Raw genomic sequence first — 21,967 nt, 5'->3', positions numbered from 1 at the left:
ATGCATGGCTGTTGGCTTTCCCAGTAATTTTGTGTTTTTTAATACACTTTGGAATGTGTGCCTGAACAGAGTTTCAGGGATAAAGCTTATGGAAAGTAAACAGAAAAAAATAAGGGTTTAAGATGCTTTAGATTTTTGTTCATTTACAATGAGCTGATGCATAATCTTTTGTTTCTCCAGAATTTAGAAGATACAGTATTGCATAAGGAAACATGGGGAGAGAATATTTTAGATCTCACGTGTCTGAAATCCAAGGTGTTCCGCTTTCCTTACAATTGCTTTTTAAGTCCTCTTAGTTTGGTGGCATTAATTTCAAGCCATTACTCAAGAATGGGTCATAGGGTACATGTTAATGACATGCAAAAGCAGACCATGTGATATGGCTCTGGCAAGTAGTGGCTTTCTACATTATTTACTATATTATCTTTAAAAGACAGTGGAATTAAATTCATATGCTGCCAGGCAAACCATTACGTGCAGGTATAGCGATGATTATCACCATTTTAAAGACATACATTTTGCATTGTGAAGAAGTTTTCAGCATGCCTTATGGGGCCAGACCTAAAAGAATGTACTTTTCCCCTAAAGAGGTGCTGTGATTCTTGATAATTATAATCCTTTACATTTTTATAGCACTTTTCTCACTACTCAAAGCACTTTACATTGTGAGTGGGGAGCCACTTCAACCACCACTAATGTGCAGCATTCACCTGGATGATGCAATTGCAGCCATTTTGCGCCAGTGCACTCACCACACATCTAGGCCATGGTGAGCAATTTGAGCCAGAACATTGGGAAACATTCTACTCTTTATGAAAGATGTCCAGGGATCTTTTATGACCACAGAGAGACAGGAGCTTGATTTTAGGTCTCATCCAAAGGAAGGCGCCATTTTTATAGCACAGCGTCCTCATCACTGCACTGGTGCATTACGATACACTTTCAAACCACTGGGTGTGTGCTCCCTTCTGGCCTTACTAACATGTCTTCCAGCAGCAACCCAAGCTTTTCTTGGTTGGCCTCCCATCCAAGTACTAGCTAGGCTCAAACATGCTTAGCTTCAGATGGATTACCTGTTCTGAAGTGCATGTAGTATGGCCGCTCTACCAAGCACAGTGTTGCACAGTGTTACACAGTACCATTCAAAAGCTTGGCCTTTCCCCAAGATTTCTTCAATTTTTTCCTCTAAAAGTTTTTTTTTTTTTTGGGGAGGAGTTTATTCTGGTTTTCTTGGAGAGTCAAAGCTGGGAAGCTGTCAAAAAAAGGGTCTGTTAAAGTCTATTGAGAAATTAATTGTGTGGCTTTGGGCTATACAAGATATAAATTGATATTGTTGTTATTGTATACTGCAGTGCTCCACAACCTTTTCGCAGTTACGACACACCAAAGTTCTTCCTAGAATTCTGCAGCACGGCAAAAGCTAAAATATATAGCAATGGCGTAGATAGGACCCCGGGGGGGGGTTTGGGGGTCCGCTCCGAGTGCCAGCTATTTAGGGGCATCCAAATTACGGTAGCTTCCTTTTTTTTTTAGTTCCTTGAGGCGGCGCAAAAAAATTCTTTCAGCTTTGGGGCGTCAAATTTTTCACCACCCGGACAACATGATTTCCAGCTACGCCACTGATATATAGATATTAATTTAATACACAAATTTTACAATAAATTTTCATTTTTTATTATAAGTATACATACATAAAAACTATACTATATTTACTTTTATGTCATCTTAATAATTATTATAACACAATGACTGATTAATGTGATACCTGCGCTTGTTTCAATGAACACAAAAGTTTTATATTCGGCTCAATACTTGACAGCGAAACCAGAAGTTCTTGGTCAAGATCTTTTAAGCATGACCGTTTATCATTTTTAATTAACACAAGAATTGAAAAATTTTGCTCACATGAATATGTCGTCAAAAATGGAAGTAGTGTTAGGATGGCCTTGTCGGAAATGCGAGGATATTCTTTAACGGAAATCCAGAAAACATCTAATGGAACTTCGGCGAAATTAAGTTTTAACATCCCGTCATTACTTAATTCTATAAATACCTCTCGAATTTGCCATGACAGTGCTTCCGTAGAATTTATTGCATTGGTTGCAAAAGGATTTTGAATCCAATCGTATTGTTCCGTATTAATAGAATAAAAATAGTGATCAAATTTCTGCTGAAGCATACTTAAATGTTGTTGGGCCAAATCCACAATTAATTGCTTGTTTTCAATCGTACTATGGTTGGTCCTTTGGTACATTTCTAAATATCCTTTTTGCAATTCTTCCTGCCAAAGTTCGAGTTTTTTTTTTGAACCCCTGTAATTTATTGGAGCACGTCAATATATTCTCATTCCATACTTGCATTTTTTTATTAAGTTCATTCAGATGCTCGAATATATCAGCCATGTATGCAAGTTTGGCTATCCAGTAATCATCATCGAGGCGCTGGTATAGTTCGGGCATATTTTGATCTAAAAGAAACTCGCGCACCTCGTAGCGAAGCTCAAACAATCTAGCCAAAACTTTGCCTCGGGATAGCCAACGAACTTCAGTATAAAACAATAAGGATTCAAATTCGGCTCCCATTTTTGCATTCCAAAGATTTGCAAATTTAGGGCTCTCGATTTAATTATGTTTATGATTTTAATGCATTCATTCATCGTGTTCAAAAGTTCCTCTGACAAATTCTTGACCATCAATGCTTCTTGATGTATGCAGCAGTGTGTAATTTGTATTATCGGATTTTTTTGTTTTGCACAAGAGACAAAACCTTTTTTACTACCCGTCATTGCCGCAGCGCCAAATAGCAATGCAATTGCTCCATTGAATATTATATATTTTGAAGAAATCATCGGTTACTCGGAAAATTTCTTCACCGGTAGTTCGCTCTGGAACCTCCTTACAAAATAATGTTCATTAATAAAGTCTTCGTCAACGAAACGTACAATAGCTATCAGCTATGCTTTATTTTTAATATCGGTTGATTCGTCGATTTGAAGCGCAAATTTTTCAGCCAATATCAGTTTTCATAAAATATCGCTTGACATGTTGTGAATACGTCTTTTAACAGATATCGGCAGACAACAAAACTTTATTCACTTCCTTAGCTTCATTGGGCCCAAGCATAAGTCGAACAATTTCCATGCATGCTGGTTTAATAAGTGTTTCGTCGATAGTATGTGGTCTTTTCTGACGTGCAATTAATTTTGCAACATGGTAGCTAGCTTCAGAAACTGTAACGGCCGATTTCATAAATTGCTTCTGTTTTTGATTTTGTTCTAAGCGCCTCTGAAAATATGGTTTGTCTTTTTTGGCATAACTGGGATGGTTTGAATTTAGAGGGCGATTTAGTTTACTGGGTGCCATTGCCTCGTTTGATAGCTGATCGAGTCGTTTCGTCACCACACCACGACAATCCATATCGAATGTAGTCTTCATTGTACTTCCTTTTCACAATCTTCTTTAGTTTTTTTTGCAGCACTTGTGCTGGGTTCTTCATCATCTGTACGTGAAGACGAATCTTTTCCATGTAAAAATGTATCCATATTTAAAGGGGTATAAAACTAAATATGAATCACACGAAGAACGTTAACCATACACAATTCAGTAGCACAACTAATAGTAAGGAATGATAACTACTGTCGCAAGACGAGTGAATGCGACGTAGCATGACTAATACTTCGGCTTGAATTGAATCTAGGTGAGGGCACGGAGCGCTCTGCCTATCACAGCATACTACGCAGTTGTCTGGCGACTATGTAGGGCCTACGTTGTAGATGACAGGCAATGGGATTTATTATTTCAGAGAAATGACACATAAAATTATGAAACCTTTAAAAGGCTATTTATGTGAATATTGCATTGCACGTATTCTCGTTATTGTGTTTCTAAAGAGGACCGTTGAAATATTATTTAGTTAGAAAATTGTCTTATTTGACCGCGTCACACCTGTATTGGCTCAAGGCACACTAGTGTGCCGTGGCACACCGGTTGCGGAGCACTGGTATACTGGCCTCCTGTCAGATATTAGGTAATCTCTTCTTTACTACCACATTCTAAAGCTGTAAATAAAGACTAACATCCTCAAAGACCATGTTCTCACTGCTTAACATGTACGAATCTGGACTGATACTTTATCTCCTATGTTATCTCTCCGTTCTGGTTGTAAACCAACACTTTTTTCACTACCTAGTCTCTTCTGGCTACTCAGCCAAAAGATATTTTGAGGGACACCTAAGATTTCCTGAGTATAGCCTTGCTTTGCAGATCTAACAACCATTCATATAATTTGTGGCTCCTGCCCTGTGGCAGTCTTTGCCTCTCTGTGCATTAGTCAGAGCATTCAAATTAATCCTGAAGCATCATTCATTTTCTCTTGTATAACTGGTTATCTCTGGTGTTATTATTAGACAAATACTTAATTTTCCATGCTGCCTAAATATTCTGGCTGCTAATCAACTCCTATATACTATACATTCAGCTCATTTTTCTATAAGCAGAGTATATGGCATAACATTTATTGGACCCTTATACATGCAAATCTGCAAGCTGTGTCAAGTTCATATTACATGTTACTTTGTCTTTGCAAAGACAAAGTACCTTACTCTACTTGCTTACTCTAAAAAGCAATTATATTTATTTTAAAAAGTTTGTTTTCACAATGAACGTATCTCCTCTGACCCTTTACACTGACACCTAGTGTGCCAGCAGGTAAAGCAGGTCATACCTGGTCACACATGAAGTTAGCCAGGAAGTTGGGGAGATGTGAAGTCATGTACAAAAGATTAAACCCTGTCCCATGGTAAGAAAAGTAAACAAAATAGCACCTGAGATGCACACAAAGAGTCGGTGAATCATGTCACTGCTGCTACGGTAGCGGGCTCGAAGCTCCTTCCTTCTTGTGTCCTCCATAGTGTAGTGTTGTTGGCCCCTTGGCATGCTTGATGTCCTGCATCAGAACAAAAAGTCATGTATCTACAGAAGTGATGCATTTCTGTGATTCTAGAACTGATACATACACAAAAGTGAAACTGTTTAATGAAAATAAGCAAGCACATTGTCAATTAGAAATAAATAAATGGCCCCCCCCCCCAAAAAAAATCAGGGACAGATTGGTCTCATAGAACCCAATCCCTAACAACAGAATTTTGTAATATGAATTTCTCTGCAATTGCAAGAAATGTTCTGCAGTCATAAAAAGTGGAAATTGGGTTAATTTCTAGTGTCTGAATATCAAGTCTCTGCCAAAGCAGAGGAAGACATCAAAAGGAAAAGGGATCATTTACAGGAAATAGCAGTTCGGCAAGAGACTAGTGTCACCATAGCACTTAAGTTGTAAACCACAAATACACCTTTTGTGCTCAATTCTACATGGAGATCTCCTCCTTCCTTCAAAGTCTTCTCCCACCCCATTTGTTACCATTACGGAGTTCCTTTTCTTTCCAGTTCTTCCCCCATTCACCTTTATGCTTACTGTTCCACTCCTTTCTAGAATAATTTTGTAACAAGCACACAGATTACCTGCCATTGACTTGTGGTGGTAGTCCTGCTACTGGTGACTCCCATCTGTACGGTACCTTAGTTGTATCCATGCTTTCTACCTCATGGATCTTGGGTGCAATGCTCCATGACCCTGATCTCTGAGGCCTTCCTTGATTCAAAACACTTAGTCCATTTCCACTTGCTAGTCTCTCCTGACTACTCTCTGCCAAAGGATATTGTGCATCTGTCCCATATTCCTGTATATTCACTCCTGGCTGGTGCCCATGGCCATGAAATATCGGCTGGTGCCCATGGCCATGAAATATCAAAGTCTGATTGGATACAGCCATTCTGGGAGTCCTCCTGTCCCATCCTCCTTGAGATACAGGTGTAAGAGTTCTGCACTCCAAACCAGGAAGGTCTTGGGATGAATTCTGGTTGAATGGACAATGAGGAAAAAGGCTAGAGGGGACTCGGTCATTGTGAGTGTATGGCAGAAATTGGCTACCAGGCTGTGCTGTAATGGAAGCTTGAGAATCCATGACAAAGTCCTGCTGAGTGGTTTCAAGAGATGGCATGCACTCTGCAGCTTCACAAGTGTTTGGGGCAATAGTATTCTGGTCACTCCCAGCAGAGGGTACCGAGCAAAGTAGGCCATTGGATTCAGCAGCACACAAGCTTTTCTCAAGAATGTGGAGCTCCTGAGGTGTCAGCACAAGCAGCAAGTCCCTGTAATGAGTGCCAAAAAGAGATATGCGGTGACAAAAAAGTCGAAGCACTTCTATTAAAAAACTAAAATAAAGTGAATGGAAATTCTTTTACTGACCTGATCTTTTCTAGTAGTGAGTAGAAGGGTCTGAACAGAGGAGACAGTTCATCTGCACCCTTTCCGAGATCCAGTGGCCCTTCTGGGTATATCAGTAGTCCACTACAATCCCCCCCCAAAAAAACAAAAAACAATGCACTTGGAAGAGTCACTTTTTTATAAAAATGCAGCCACATTTACAACAATGTACAGGGAGTTGGGAGGGTCTGCTGTTTACACTTTTAAAGTATGCTTTTTATGTATATACTGTACTGTGCAGTGAAAAGGAATATCCCTTGAAGATGTTGTTATTTGACATTTTTAACTTTTAATCGTTGCCTAGAAGTATATGAAAACTACCTCCTTTGACATGCCATACAAAATTTCAGTTTTTCAATATGTAGGAAAATAAAAAAATAATAATAAAAAAAAAAAGACTAGACATTCAGTACCCAATGTGAAAAACAATGTGCACCCATAGTTATATCATTTCACTTAATGAATGTTATATTGTGGTTAATAAGCTATGTGCCACTGTGACCTGTAAACATATTCTAGACCTGTACAGATATTATAGGAAAGCACAATGGGAAATCATTAGAAAACAATGTATTTTAATGAGATAAAATGAGGCTTCAGGTGATATTCTAGAAACAAAGGTTGTAAAACAAAGCGAGGCTACAGGCAGAGGAGTTGTAAATCATATGGAAAATGAAACCAAACACTTATCAGTAGCAATAATAAGTATTTTTACTCAAAGTTAATATGTGTTTTCTGAAACCAAGCACTTATCTGATGCACTGATTTAGAGACAAAGAACTGCTTTAAAAAAAAAAAAAAAGGGCGGAGGATTATGTCCTGATTTTCATGTTTTCCAAGAAACAACATCTTTACAAAAATATCTGCAACTGCCTGCTTACAGCATCGATAAAAATCAACAAATAAAGGTGTCCTTGCTTGGATTACACTACTCAGATCTGGGCTCACAACTGTTTCCTCGATAAAATCAACTGAAGAAAACAGAGAAACGAAAGTCTTTCCTGTTGGCATCTTCTTTCCAAAGGGGAATTTTTAGCTGTTCTTGCTGGAGATTGCATGTGATCAACATTAAAGGAAAAAAAAACAAACTACATGCAGTCCTTTGGTTAGTTTTATTTTCTCTTTATCAAGGGGGAAAATGTGCATCAGTTTGCCATGTGCAACCCTCTTGATGACTCTCTAAAATGAGCGATCACCCTCTGCCAGATACAACACAGTAAGTATAATTACAGGGTGGTAGTAAATACTCAGACTTGTGATGGGTATTCCCTTTCACTTTACTGATTTAAACCAATCCAACCATCCATTATCCAACCCGCTATATCCTAACTGCATAGTCACGGGGGTCTGCTGATTTAATCATTTAAGTAAATCAATTCATTTGATTGGTTTGATCCATCAATAGAATCCAGGATTACCAGTAGTTTAAAAAAAAAAAAACACCTTTCTGGTTGGGGTACCATTTGAATGAATCACAATTATATAATCAAGTAATTCATACATTATTTACATTAATAACATATCAAACATGCTGGTAATTCATATCATATAACACTGTATAACACTTGGTCCCAGGTAGTGACCCAGTTTGTGAATTAAATGAACGAGAATCATATGCCTTGTTCTCTGGTGATGAATTTGTGCGCAAATCAAATGAATGAGAATCCTATACTGCAATCTTGGTAATGATTCAATTCAAATATAAAAGAATCAGTGAATGAAACCTTGCCAATTTTAGCCAATGAGTCGTAAAAGTATGTGTTAAAGTTGAAAGAAATTAATGTTAGAAATTAGAATATTTTCATAAATTTAAATTTTATTTGACTTATTTTGGAATGTGCAAAGGAACATAAACATACTAGATTCATAGTGTACTGTGCAAAACAAACAATATATTATAAAGGTGATGTTACTATATTGTATTTGTATCAAGAATGAGAGAATCGTCAGTAGCAGAGATCTCATTTTCTGGTAATGATTTAGTTGAACTCAAGAAAATCATAAGTGAATTGAATAAGAATCATTAATCAGATGGGTGGTACTTGCACATGTACCAGCAAAAAATAGACATACTGACAACATCGCACATTTGTGCTACAGCTCCACTGAATCAATTAATTTGTCCTCACGAATCAACTCCTATGGCACACTGAAAAGGGATTTTCAAAAAGAATTAATTGTGAATCTCCCATTACGACCCCTGCCCGCTAATGCCTAAAAATAATGCTTGTAAATGGGTGCTACACTGGAAGACATACTTAAATTTTACTACAGCAGGTAACATGAACTGTATTAAAAGAATTAACATTTTTTATCAACAGATGGAATACAGTTGAAATTAAGAAACTTGCTTATAGCGATGCATTGAGTCAGTACTGGGGACTGATTAGAAAGCTTTGTGATTTAAAGTTTAATGCCTTGGCCAGTAAGAAACACTGCCTGCCTGTATCAAAGCTTATCCAAAAATTTGTCATCACTCCAACAGAAATGTTCAGGAGAATCAACCCCATAGAACTCCCTCTCCCATTAGTCACTCAGTGAACAAAACAATAAAGTTAGCTCTCAATATAAAAAAATGGTATAAAGTATAAAACACAGAGAATGAATGCTTCCTCTTTCATCACACATTCCCCCCAATTTATGTTTTACTTATCTAATACTCTACTTTTCAGTGATTTCTAAAATCAAAGTTTAGCTACAGTATACTGGTGTAATTGTCAGCAAAAAAACAAAGAAAATTAGATGGTGAACATAAAGCAATTCCAATATGTATTGTAAGAGATTGGTTTTTCAGATGATTTTCCAAGTTAAAAGGTGGTCAGGGTGATACAGGACAGTTAACAGCCTTCATTGAGGACCAGACAGACAGAAGAAACCCACAATAGTAAGCGGGCCAATACAGGAAAACAGGTTGCCCCATTAAACAGAGCAAACGTGTGGTCAAATGTTCCTTGTTAGTGCAATTCCTCTTAGCTAAAAACTGGTAGCAGAATTCTTCTGTCTGGGACAGATGGAGACGTAATATCTACATGAGTAAACAAACAGCACAGGCTCTACTTCGGAGGGTAAGGCCGAACTCAGTGGAGTGATTTTTACAGAGGGCACTGTGGCCTGGTGGCCTTAAGATTTTGTGACCTCAAACCAACCTTGTTAATAATTCAGATGCAAGGCCAAAAATATGATCTCAAGGCATTTAAAGGTTAATACATGCCAGACAACAGCATTGATTAGTGTTCCCAAACCTGTGGGCTATGGCAGCATTGCAGGTGGGCTGCAGCCTACCCCAGACAAAACCACCACCCACCACCACTCTGAAGACTATACTAGATTGTCAGTCAAAGAGCACTGCAGATGAATCTGTAATAATATATTTTTAAAAATGTATGTTGCTGCTTAGGAGTCTTGGAAGCAATTCAATGTTGAAAAATGGCTTCGCAAAGTTTATCAATAAACATAATTAAAGATGGTTAGCAATCTACACATGATAGCTTGTCCTAGCTCTCTTCATTATGTAACCACTTGATAATGCTTGAAGCCAGAATGAGCCCACAGGGTATAGCTGGTGATTACACGACTCTCCCATTATGGTGAATGGCAAAAATTATTATTCCAGAATCGAGAAAGGATCAGTCAAGTATAGTCACAGTAGAAGAACAGTAAGAAGAAAACCCTTAATGTCCAAAGGTTGGAAGGCTTAAGTTTGCAAAGCAACATATGAATGAAACGAGCCACTTATTTAACAATACAATTCTGAGGAGATGAATTAAAGGGCATGTTTTTTGGCCAAAATGCAGAACATCAGGCTTGGTAAAAAAAAAAAAAATAAATAAATAAGCACTGCTTTTGCCAAAACAACTTCATATCAGCCAGGTTTTAATATTTTGTTATCACTGGAAAATTGTGACACAAAGCTGGAGAGCCAGGCCTATGATAGAAAAGAAAAGAAAAAAAAAAAAAAGAAGAAGAAATTTGGGACTTTGGAATAGTGACATCAAAGTCTAGACATCAGTCTCATAGTGATTCCATGATGGTACCTAAAAGGAACTTTGCATACAAGCAAGCCCATAAATATTAATATTACCTTGTTGTATGGAAGACTGAAACAAAATTCCTCTCAGTCAATAAGAGACACTGACCAACCCTTACAGGAAATGTATTTTAAATGATTGCCACTAAAAGAGTGCCACATGATCTTCAAATAGAGAAAGCACTTCCTTCGTAATTAAAAGTTAATTTTTTTTAAATAAACTTAAAAGAAGCGTATTTAATCTATTATTATTATTTGGATGAACAATTAATTTCTTCAATGTTTTTTTACTGCAGGATCACAGAGGTGAAAGACAACTATGTCAAATGATAAAAATAGCATCAGGGTGCACTCGGTTTTTCATTAGATGTGTGATATGTTTGCTTATGTATGAAAACTAGCTTTCTCCACTAAACGTTTCAGCAATCAAAGACTGAAATTCACATGGGCCTAAAACCCAGAATCCCCACTATTGTCCCTCTAATCTTACCAAATAATGGCGAGTCTGGGGATCGTAAACATCAGGAGCGGCTCATAGCCATCAATCAGGTCCTGTGAGAGGTAACCCAACGTCAGTGCTCTGTGGACACAAAGAGAAACAGGTGAGTGGCCAAAAAAAAAAAAAAAAAGCAGCATTCTTTAATTTGTATACAACTTCTTTCACATGTTGGTGCAATTAGTGAGCATATCAGTATAATTCTCAATGACATGCACAATGCTAAGGGCAGTCAACCCTGTGGCTGCAGGTTTCATTTTATCCAATTTTGCTTTTTAATGGATAATGTTTCTTAGATTAATTGACAATATACTTGAAGCATTTACTGTAGTTGCATTGGAAATGTGTACACCTATACATTTTTCTTTCCCAGTAAACTTAGTCAAATGTTTTATGAACCAGTACCAACCAACTTTTTTTATTTGTCTATTTTTTTCAAACTATTTTAGTAAACGAGCTACAAATACTTTGAGAGTGACACACAACCAAGTTGTAACAGTGCAAAGTTAATTTACTTCTTTGCTTTTTGTTCGCTGCTGGATGAAAAAGGAACAAGAATGTTTTGTACATGAATGTACATGGGCTGCAATAGGCATCATTTTGTATTCTTGAAAAAGTAAAACCCACACTATTATACACTTTTGTGATTGCAGATAGAGCCATGCCTGATGATATTTTGCTGCACCTTATTTCATATTCAAGCACATCTGCATCAACAAACAAAATCACTTTCTGCACTGTATCCACTGCAATAGGAGTTTTTCTAGAGGGTATAATAACGGGCATATTCTGTAGGGTGAAACAGGAAGGGATATTTAATGAAAATATCATGAAAATCATCAAACGGGGCACTTTCCCACAGCAGGAACTTTGTTTTCAGGAACCAATGAGTCCATCTATGATGTTTGCCCTGGGCCACTTGTTGTGTCTGGCCACTTTCTAGTTTTGCATTCTCACCACACAACAGAAACTGTAACCCTTTATGCCAGGGGTTTTCAAACTTGGTCCTGGGGACCCATTGTGGCTACAGGTTTTTACTCCAACCATCTTCTGTTTTTAATTGGACTCCTGGGCTAATTGAGTGAAGTGTTATTGCCCAGATTCTGTATTTTGGGAATAATATTAGTTTTCTAATTTCTAAGTTAAAAAAATGAAATGTACTAAGCATTTATATGGGAATAATGTATTTTTTTTTCCTTTTTAAACACTATTTTCATCTCGATTTTTCACTCTACTTTTCCAGGGGTTCTAATTGTTTAATTAATCCAATATTTACCATATAGTGTGCCAGACGCTAAATTAGTTGCAGCCTTTCATGATTCAGTGTTGTTGTGGATTCCCAGGACAGAGTTTGAAAACCCCTGCTTCATGCAAAATATGTGATCACTGACTGACTGACTGACTGACTCACTCACTTATCACTAATTCTCCAACTTCCCGTCTAGGTAGAAGGCTGAAATTTGGCAGACTCATTCCTTACAGGTTACTTACAAAAGTTAAGCAGATTTCATTTTGAAATTCTATGCGTAACGGTCATAATTGAATCCTACTTACGTACATATATACGTCCATAGCCTGCAGCTCAGTCGCCGTGTGAGGCGGCGTTGCGTCCCCCATCCCCACGCCTCCCACGTAATTGACTGCCTGCCCATATAAGGCTGTCCGTTGCGCCGGTCTCTTCATTCCCTTCTTTGCTTTGCCACGGTATTCACATCTCCCTGCTGATAACTGCAGCCTTTTTATTTAATCCAAGGCTTCTCTGCTGTTTTATTGTTCGTTTATTACAATGTGAAGTTATCGATGAAGGCGGTTGTATGCTTACAACGCTTGACAGATGCCAAATGTCACTTCAACACAAGTCCTGCAAATACTAACGTAATTGTAACAAACCATGAAACTCAAACCAATTATGGCAGCAGCAATCCAAGCTGTGAGAAAACAGTAAAAAGGAGGCATGTCAAACATTGTAGTACATTTTCTGATGCAGCTAGACGAACACAACTTTGTGACGCTGCCGCCAATTACTTGCAGAAAAAAACACAAGTTAATAGACATGCTGTCACTAAATACTCGCAGGCAAATCCACAAGTTCATAGAGACGCTGTCGCATACACTTAAAAGCGACAACCAAACAATTCAGCATCAGCCATCAACTCACATGCAGAACCATAGGTGAAAGGCTTAAGCATTTCACTCTTGTAGTGCTCCTGTGTAGTAGAATTATCTCCTGTACCATCATCAGTCCACACCTTGAACCTGTCCCAGTCATTCAATACATAAGACACAACGTTCATCCGGATATCAAGAGTGAGCCTGATACGACCGTGCAATATGTAACACAGAGAATGGAAAAGGCAGGCGCCATCTCCGGGCATGGAAACCACTCGGTAAGTAACAGTTCTTTGATCGATGGTGATCACCTCGATAGACATGTTAATGGGGGTATGGTTGGAACGATAAACAAAATGGGTACCTGAACAATGTAAACTAAGTCTAAAATACCTATAGAATAACTATAATTGTAATAAACAAACAATAAAACAGCGGATAAGCCGTGGATTAAATAAAAAGGCTGCAGTTATCAGCAGGGAGACGTGAATACCATGGCGAAGCAAGGAAGGGAATGAAGAGACCGTAGCAACGGATGGCCTTATATAGGCAGGCAGCCAACAATGTGGGAGGCGTGGGGATGGGGGACCCAACGCCGCCTCACACGGCGACCGAGTTGCAGGCTATGGACGTATATATGTACGCAAGTAGGATTCAGTTAGCGCAGGGAAGCCGCCTACCAAATTTCTTGAAGATGGGGCCATAAATAAGAAAGTTTAACATGGAGGACGTTGTCGACCGTTATGACCATTACACGTAGAATTTGTAAATGAAACCTGCTTAACTTTTGTAAGTAAGCTGTAAGGAATGAGCCTGCCAAAGTTCAGCCTTCTACCTACACGGGAAGTTGGAGAATTAGTGATGAGTGAGTCAGTCAGTCAGTGAGGGCTTTGCCTTTTATTAGTATAGATATATATATACAGAGATATATAGAGAGATATTATATTATTATTATTTTATATATATAATAATAATAATAATAATATATATACTGCTCAAAAGAATTAAAGGAACACTTTTTAATCAGAGTATAGCATAAAGTCAATGAAACTTATGGGATATTAATCTGGTCAGTTAAGTAGCAGAGGGGGTTGTTAATCAGTTTCAGCTGCTGTGGTGTTAATGAAATTAACAACAGATGCACTAGAGGGGCAACAATGGATGACCCCCAAAACAGGAATGGTTTAACAGGTGGAGGCCACTGACATTTTTCCCTCCTCATCTTTTCTGACTGTTTCTTCACTAGTTTTGCATTTGGCTACAGTCAGTGTCACTACTGGTAGCATGAGGCGATACCTGGACCCTACAGAGGTTGCACAGGTAGTCCAACTTCTCCAGGATGGCACATCAATACGTGTCATTGCCAGAAGGTTTGCTGTGTCTCGCTGCACAGTCTCAAGGGCATGGAGGAGATTCTAGGAGAAAAGCAGTTACTCTAGGAAAACTGGAGAGGGCCATAGAAGGTCCATAACCCATCAGCAGGACCAGTATCTGCTCCTTTGGGCAAGGAGGAACAGGATGAACACTGCCAGAGCCCTACAAAATGACCTCCAGCAGGCCATTGGTGTGAATGTCTAGGACCAAACAACCAGAAAGACTTCATGAGGGTGACCCGAGGGCCCCATGTCCTCTAATGGGCCCTGAGCTCACTGCCCAGCAGCATGCAGCTCGATTGGCATTCGCCATAGAATACCAGAATTGGCAGATGCACCACTGGTGCCCTATGCTTTTTACAGATGAGAGCAGGTTCACTCTGCGCACGTGACAGAAGTGAAAGGGTCTGGAGAAGCCATGGAGAACATTATGCTGCCTGTAACATCATTCAGCATGAGCAGTTTGGTGGTGGGTTAATGATTGTCTGGGGAGGCATATCCATGGAGGGTCACACAGACCGCTACAGGCTTGACAAAGGCACCTTGGCTGCCATTAGGTATCAGGATGAAATCCTTGGACCCATTGTCAGACCCTATGCTGGTACAGTGGCTCCTGGTGCACGACAATTCCTGGCCTCATGTGGTGAGAGTATGCAGGCAGCTCCTGGAGGATGAAGGAATTGATACCATTGACTGGCCACCACACTTTCCTGACCTAAATCCAATAGAACACCTCTGGGACATTATGTTTTGGTCCATCCAATGCCACCAGGTTGCACCTCAGACTGTCCAGGAGCTCAGTGATGCCCTGGTCCAGATCTGGGAGGAGATCCCCCACAACACCATCTGTCATCTCATTAGAAGCATGCACCGATGTTGTCAGGCATGTATACAAGAACACAGGGTCCATACAAAGTGCTGCGTACAATTTTGAGTTACTACAATTAAATTTTGGCAAAATGAACTAGCCTGCCACATAATTTTTTCACTCTGATTTTTGGGGCGTCTTTGAATTCAGGGCTCTGTAGGTTGATCATTTTCATTTACAAACAACGATGTGGCATCCTTTCGTTCCTAACACATTACCCAGTCTATATCAGTATAGATATCCAGGAGGATTTCTTTTTCCCATTGAGATCTGATGTGTTTTCAAAGTGTTCCTTTAATTTTTTGAGCAGTTATATATATATATATATATATATAGAAAAAAGAAAGAGAGAATGAATCTAGAAGGAAGTTTAACAAGAATATTCTGTTCAGTCCCATCTTTCGATTTAGTGCCTCACATACTCATGTGTGAAAATAGAACATATTGCAAATATCTGGCTTATGTAAAGAATCACACAGTGCTTTATAAAGCTTGCCAGAGCTGACATGAGGATGTGTGCTAAAATGCGTTTATGGGTGTCATACAACAGATACACAAGTGTTCTGTGTTCTGCTCAACCGCCCAATTATATAAATCTGTCTTCAGGTAAAAAAGCAATGTTAAGTTCAAGGAGAACACTGAAAGAGTGCATGTCCAGCTGATACAGTTGTGTTGGGTGTCAAAAACATGAGGAATAGTAGATGAAAAGCTGCTAAGTTCTGCTAAGGTCCATTATTTCACTCTTACCTGCTAACAGTCTCACAAAAAAGCACTACAATCTCCTGCTGCTGTTGCAATTCTTCAGCTGACTTTACTGGAATCACAGTGGAAATATATCTGGAAAAAGGCAGGACAGGTTATTAAAATTTTGTCCTTTGCAGGAAGTGTGCAAAGAATCTGGGTTTTCAGAAGGAAGTAAGAGTATCTAGCACTGGAAAAAAAAGTCAGAGCTGGCTTAGCCAAAATGCAAGAAAGGAGTGTGAGAAACATTACAGTATATGTAGTACAACTGCTTCGGTATGCACAGAAATTGTCTGGTTCAACTTAATGTGGGAGAAATTTAGAATGAATATCACACATTCTCATATCCAACCAATTTCTAAACCAAATTAGGCTAAATCCAAGTCATAGGGTCAGAACCTACTTTGGCAACACTGAATGCAAGGCAGAAACCAACCCTAGGCTTGGTGCCAATTAGTCATGGAATGCAGAACAAACATTCCATCAAAGACAGTTCCTCCTTTGCATGTTCATACCTGGCTAAATGCATCTTATCTATAATGAAATTTTTGGTAAACTAGTAGCAGCATATCACTTTTACCCTATTCATGATGACAGCATAGCATGTTACACCTTGCAGGTCAAACATCACTAGTGTCAATAAATATGCATATTCTATACTGAGAAGATTTTTCCCAAAACTGCATGACACAAATACATAAAACACCCACAAAAGAAAACAGGAAATAAATACTTGCGTTTTTGAAAATCAAAAATAAATGTATTTGTGTGTTCACTTTAATGAATATACTAACAAAACCAACCTTAGCAAGCAAGGCTTTCTGTGTTTTATTTTTGGCATTTTCTTGTTAGAAAGACACAGAAAAGAAACGGTAATGAATGTTCAAGAGTGACTTTGCACTCTATGTAGATCACAAACACTTGACTAAGACTACTTGCATGTTTGTGTGCTTTTCACATAAAAACTATAAAAGTGAATTCCAGTTTGACAGGGCCAGTGCTACATTGGGTTGACGGTTAATGCAATCGCAGCATAATGAAAACAGCAGTCACCAAAATGAAAATTTGTGAAAAAGTAGTTAGTTTACCTATTTATTTTTTAACCACCATTGTAATTAATTAAACAATTGAAAACTAATCTTTTAAGTGATAAAGGGATTACATCAAAATTTTACAAGTAATCCTTTCAGGGAAGCCCTTTCCTTATATGGGGGGCTGAACCTCCCCTAGCTCATCAAGTAATTCAGTAACAAATTAAAATACTTTGTGCAAGAATATTTCCATCCATTTCCAAAAGCCACTCATCCCGCTGAGGGTGAGAGGTCTCTGCTGTACCACCCAGTTAGAAAAACTGTGCCTAGATGGTGGAAGTAGTCTCGTGCAGAGAAAGAATGCTAGCCTGGGAAAATGAAATCTAGCTCTGAGGCAAAGGCACTTTCTACCACTGCTAATGGATCCCAATGGTCATTAAAATGGATTTCTTGCCAGTGAACAGTAGAATATACTGTATGAACATAAATCTAAATTAGTAAACACGTGCCTTAAATTCATTTTGTTGACATTTTTAATATTCTTTGAAAGCATGGTTTAAAATACAGTTAAAAATCTAAAGAAAATTGGTACATTCTTCTTCATAAAGGGCACAATTTAAACACTTCTACCAACACACTACATAGCCAGCACAGCTTTAAGTTGTTTTTCACTGCTAAATGCTGACAACACTAAAGGCCATACCTGAGTTCAAACTGGCAGTAGGAGTGGTCATATTGGAGAAGGGCCTCTTGCACATGGGCCGAGTAACTTCGAAAGTCACCCAAACTTTGTTCCCTCAGCAGCAGTCTTACCACCTCCAGTGAGCGAAGCAGGTCTTCTGCCAGTGGGCGTAATAGAAGTCCCTCTGCCTCTCGAACTTCCAGGAAGGAACCAGCAGAAAGACACTATCAAAGTAGGGGTATTCAAAAGATAAATCATAAGACAGGAAAGTGAAAATATCACTGTATATTCTGTAAATTTAAATAATTCTTTAAATGTTAAAACACCTGGAGGCAAATATGGTAAGCACAATGCAAATTTGCTTTGCACCTATAGTATCTTGCCACTTAGGCTACTCTCAACCACTGCACACATAAGATAGTTATGTTCAAGATCGTGCACCAATTATGCACGCTTAGAATTTCTCTTTACTCCAGATGTAAACCAACAAGCATTGGATGCCTGTTTTCATAAGACTGTATGTGTCTTGGTAAGTATTTAATGTGAATTTCTCCTTGGGATTAATAAAGTATCTATCTATCTAGCTCAATAAGAACAGAATCTCCAGAATTTCCGTCTCCACTACTTACCCTTTGTAGGTCTCATTTGAACCCATAGAGTGGAAGAAATCTTCTGGTATTGACTTTCTCTCTCTACCCACATCATCACCAGATACCACTTACTGAATAATAACAAAACAATCTACCTTAACCTTTTTACGAAATTCATACAGTTTTCAAACGTCTTAAAACTGCTTTTGCTGCTCTTAATATAGATGCCATCATCATCCTAAGTATGTATGCATGTTTCAACTATCCTGTTGATTTACTTGTACTGTGCTGGTTGCATCTGCTATGACACACATGTAATGTACAGGTACTGGTCATAAAATTAGAATATCATGACAAAGTTGATTTATTTCAGTAATTCCATTCAAAAAGTGAAACTTGTATATTAGATTCATTCATTACATACAGACTGATGTATTTCAAATGTTTATTTCTTTTAATTTTGATGATTATAACTGACAACTAATGAAAGTCCCAAATTTAGTATCTCGGAAAATTAGAATATCAATTAAGACCAATACAAAAAAGTAATTTTTAGAAATGTTGGCCAACTGAAAGTTATGAACATGAGAAGTATGAGTATGTACAGCACTCAATGTTTAGTTGGGGCTCCTTTGGCCTGAATTACTGCAGCAATGCGGCATGGCATGAAGTCGATCAGTCTGTGGCACTGCTCAGGTGTTATGAGAGTCCATGTTGCTCTGATAGTGGCCTTCAGCTCTTCTGAATTGTTGGGTCTGGCGTATTGCATCTTCCTCTTCACAATACCCCATAGATTTTCTATGTGGTTAAGGTCAGTCGAGTTTGCTGGCCAATCAAGAACAGAGATACCATGGTCCTTTAACCAGGTACTGGTAGCTTTGGCACTGTGTGCAGGTGCCAGGTCCTGTTGGAAAATGAAATTTGCATCTCCATAAAGTTCGTCAGCAGCAGGAAGCATGAAGTGCTCTAAAACTTCCTGGTAGACGACTGCATTGACCTTGGACCTCAGAAAACACAATGGACCAACACCAGCAGATGACATGGCACCCCAAACCATCACTGACTGTGGAAACTTTACACTGGACCCCAAGCAACGTGGATTCTGTGTCTCTCCTCTCTTTCTCCAGACTCTGGGACTTTGATTTCCAAAGGAAATGCAAAATTTACTATCATCAGAGAACATAACTTTGGACCATTCAGCATCAGTCAAGTCCTTTTTTGTCTTTAGCCCAGGCGAGACGCTTCTGACGCTGTCTCTTGTTCATGAGTGGCTTGACACAAGGAATGCGACAGCTGAAACCCATGTCTTGCATACGTCTGTGCGTGGTGGTTCTTGAAGCACTGACTCCAGCTGCAGTCCACTCTTTGTGAATCTCCCCCACAGTTTTGAATGGGTTTTGTTTCACAATCCTCTCCAGGGTGCGGTTATCTCTATTGCTTGTACACTTTTTTCTACCACATCTTGTCCTTCCCTTCGCCTCTCTATTAATGTGCTTGGACACAGAGCTCTGTGAACAGCCAGCCTCTTTAGCAATGACCTTTTGTGTCTTGCCCTCCTTGTGCAAGGTGTCAATGGTCATCTTTTGGACAACGGTCAAGTCAGCAGTCTTCCCCATGATTGTGTAGCCTACAGAACTAGACTGAGAGACCATTTAAAGGATTTTGCAGGTGTTTTAAGTTAATTAGCTGATTAGAGTGTGGCACCAGGTGTCTTCAATATTGAACCTTTTCACAATATTCTAATTTTCCGAGATACTGAATTTGGGACTTTCATTAGTTGTCAGTTATAATCATCAAAATTAAAAGAAATAAACATTTGAAATACACCAGTCTGTGTGTAATGAATGAATCTAATATACAAGTTTCACTTTTTGAATGGAATTACTGAAATAAATCAACTTTGTCATGATATTCTAATTTTATGACCAGCACCTGTATTTTTAATCTCATATTTTCAGAATTTGTTTAAGTTCTAGTGATGCGGTTACACATAAAAATAAACAATTACTGAATGATTTTTCTAAGAATTGGCATGAGAGCTAATGCCTCACAAATTATTCAGTTGTTTGTGATATTGAATGCACAAGTAAAACTCAACAAGTGATGCCAACTACAGTTCTGCAGCTTTGAAAGCTTGGCTTTATAATTGTACAATGCAGACGTATGGTTTGTAGTGCATGTTCAGAAAGGCACTCTAAGTCATTCAGTCTTTATTTCATGCTAGCAAAATTACCTACTGAAGACAGGTAATAGAAGAGTTTAAAAATATTGATATGTCTTGCCCTACCTTTACCTTCAGTGCATTTCCTCTGTATCCTTGTGTGTCTAAACTTCTCTCAAGAAGCACTCCCGTAAAGCCAGCTTCTCAGACTCTGTCATTTCGAGACACCTTCTTCATCTTCTGTCCACTTTTAAATTTCCCGCCTTTGAAGGCAACACTCGGTTTGTCTCCTTTGCCTTTACTATTCTGTGCCCGTGTGTCTCAGACTCACACTTCCTCTTTGGATCATGTCATTAAAGCCAAACTGACCAACAGACTGCTCACAGGGGCCTTATATACGCAGGTTATTGATTTATTATATAACAGTGGACAGATAACACCTTTAGAGGCAAGCATCATTTAAAGGTGTTAAGAAAGCAGTAAAATACAAAACACACCAGATAACAAGGTGGTACGTAAAGGAAAACATGTTTGAACATTGGCGTGAGGGTATCTCCAACGGAAACCCTATAAGTAAAAGTATCCCTGGCCCATGGTATCCTTTCACAAAGGCACAGTAATGCTTAAGAAACAGTTGGTTGGATGAATGAAAAAGAGCAGCAAAAACTATACATCACAGTCAAAGTTCCATATTCATACTAATTCATACTACTTAACCACCCTGCTAAATCCACTTCACGGTCAGATCTCGTTCTGGCAGCATCAGATTTAAGGAAGAGAACAACTCTAAACAGAGCACCAGTCCACTGATACACCCACTCGCATACACACCCACACTGACATGGGGCCAATTTCAAACTGACAATTAACCAAACATTCATGACTTTGGGATATGGGAGGAGTGCCAGAGAAAAACCAGAGTCCTAGGAAATGTATGCCCCCAGGCATACACTGATCAGTCGATTGCCTCAATAGCTGTTAATATAGCCTGGAGAATTTCAAAAACAATACTTACCTCTGCAGCAAACCACAGCTGAACTCCAAGATTCTCATGTAGGATCTCGTCTGGGAATTTGATCTGGTACTGTCGGCTCTGTCTCTGGTTAGGAATGCACTCTTCCATCACTGCCTCAATAGTTTGCAGCATGCGGTCCTATTGTGAATTACAAAAGGTTGTTACCGCGTGATGTCCTGTGGCATGTTGTACACATTAATCCTCTTGGAAAACTGACAGGTGACCCATAGTGCACTAGTACAGCTAAGTGATTGAAGTGTCACTTGTGCTTCCCAAAACACACACACACACTCTATCATTTTCAAAGGAACTTTGTACGATTTCTGATGTGTCCAGTTGGTTTCTTATCCTGAACTAAGAGATGTTATCTTTTAAACTAGAGATAGGGGTGTTAGTAAGACACTGGAAAACATGAACAGTACAATTTCAAGCAAAGCAGAACTCTTAGTATTCTTTACTGTATACATGGAGTACCAAAAAGACAACTTTCCCTTGTCACAGTTAGAATTTCTGTATTATAAAGGTGGGCTCACCTCTCTCTTTTCCTTCGTTT

The 21,967-nt window shown here is 38.8% G+C and overlaps 1 protein-coding gene across 4 annotated transcripts in view; it reads right to left on the bottom strand.

Annotated features, from left to right (window-relative positions):
- Nucleotides 1-21,967, bottom strand: part of LOC120541890 (lateral signaling target protein 2 homolog) — a 60,092-nt gene that overhangs the window by 15,463 nt on the left and 22,662 nt on the right. For all 4 annotated transcript variants that reach the window (XM_039773839.1, XM_039773838.1, XM_039773842.1 and 1 more), the window contains exons 4-10: nt 21,415-21,552; nt 17,670-17,872; nt 15,942-16,031; nt 10,839-10,928; nt 6,304-6,405; nt 5,517-6,206; nt 4,823-4,944 (exon numbers count right to left, since the gene is read on the bottom strand). In XM_039773839.1, the coding sequence (XP_039629773.1) occupies nt 4,823-4,944; nt 5,517-6,206; nt 6,304-6,405; nt 10,839-10,928; nt 15,942-16,031; nt 17,670-17,872; nt 21,415-21,552 (1,435 nt within the window). The remainder of the gene's footprint in view (nt 1-4,822; nt 4,945-5,516; nt 6,207-6,303; nt 6,406-10,838; nt 10,929-15,941; nt 16,032-17,669; nt 17,873-21,414; nt 21,553-21,967) is intronic.

The sequence above is a fragment of the Polypterus senegalus genome, chromosome 13, assembly GCF_016835505.1.
Source record: "Polypterus senegalus isolate Bchr_013 chromosome 13, ASM1683550v1, whole genome shotgun sequence".
Classification (NCBI taxonomy): Eukaryota; Metazoa; Chordata; class Cladistia; order Polypteriformes; family Polypteridae; genus Polypterus; species Polypterus senegalus.
Note: the sequence above shows the minus strand (reverse complement) of the source record. Positions and strands in the feature narration are given on the sequence as shown.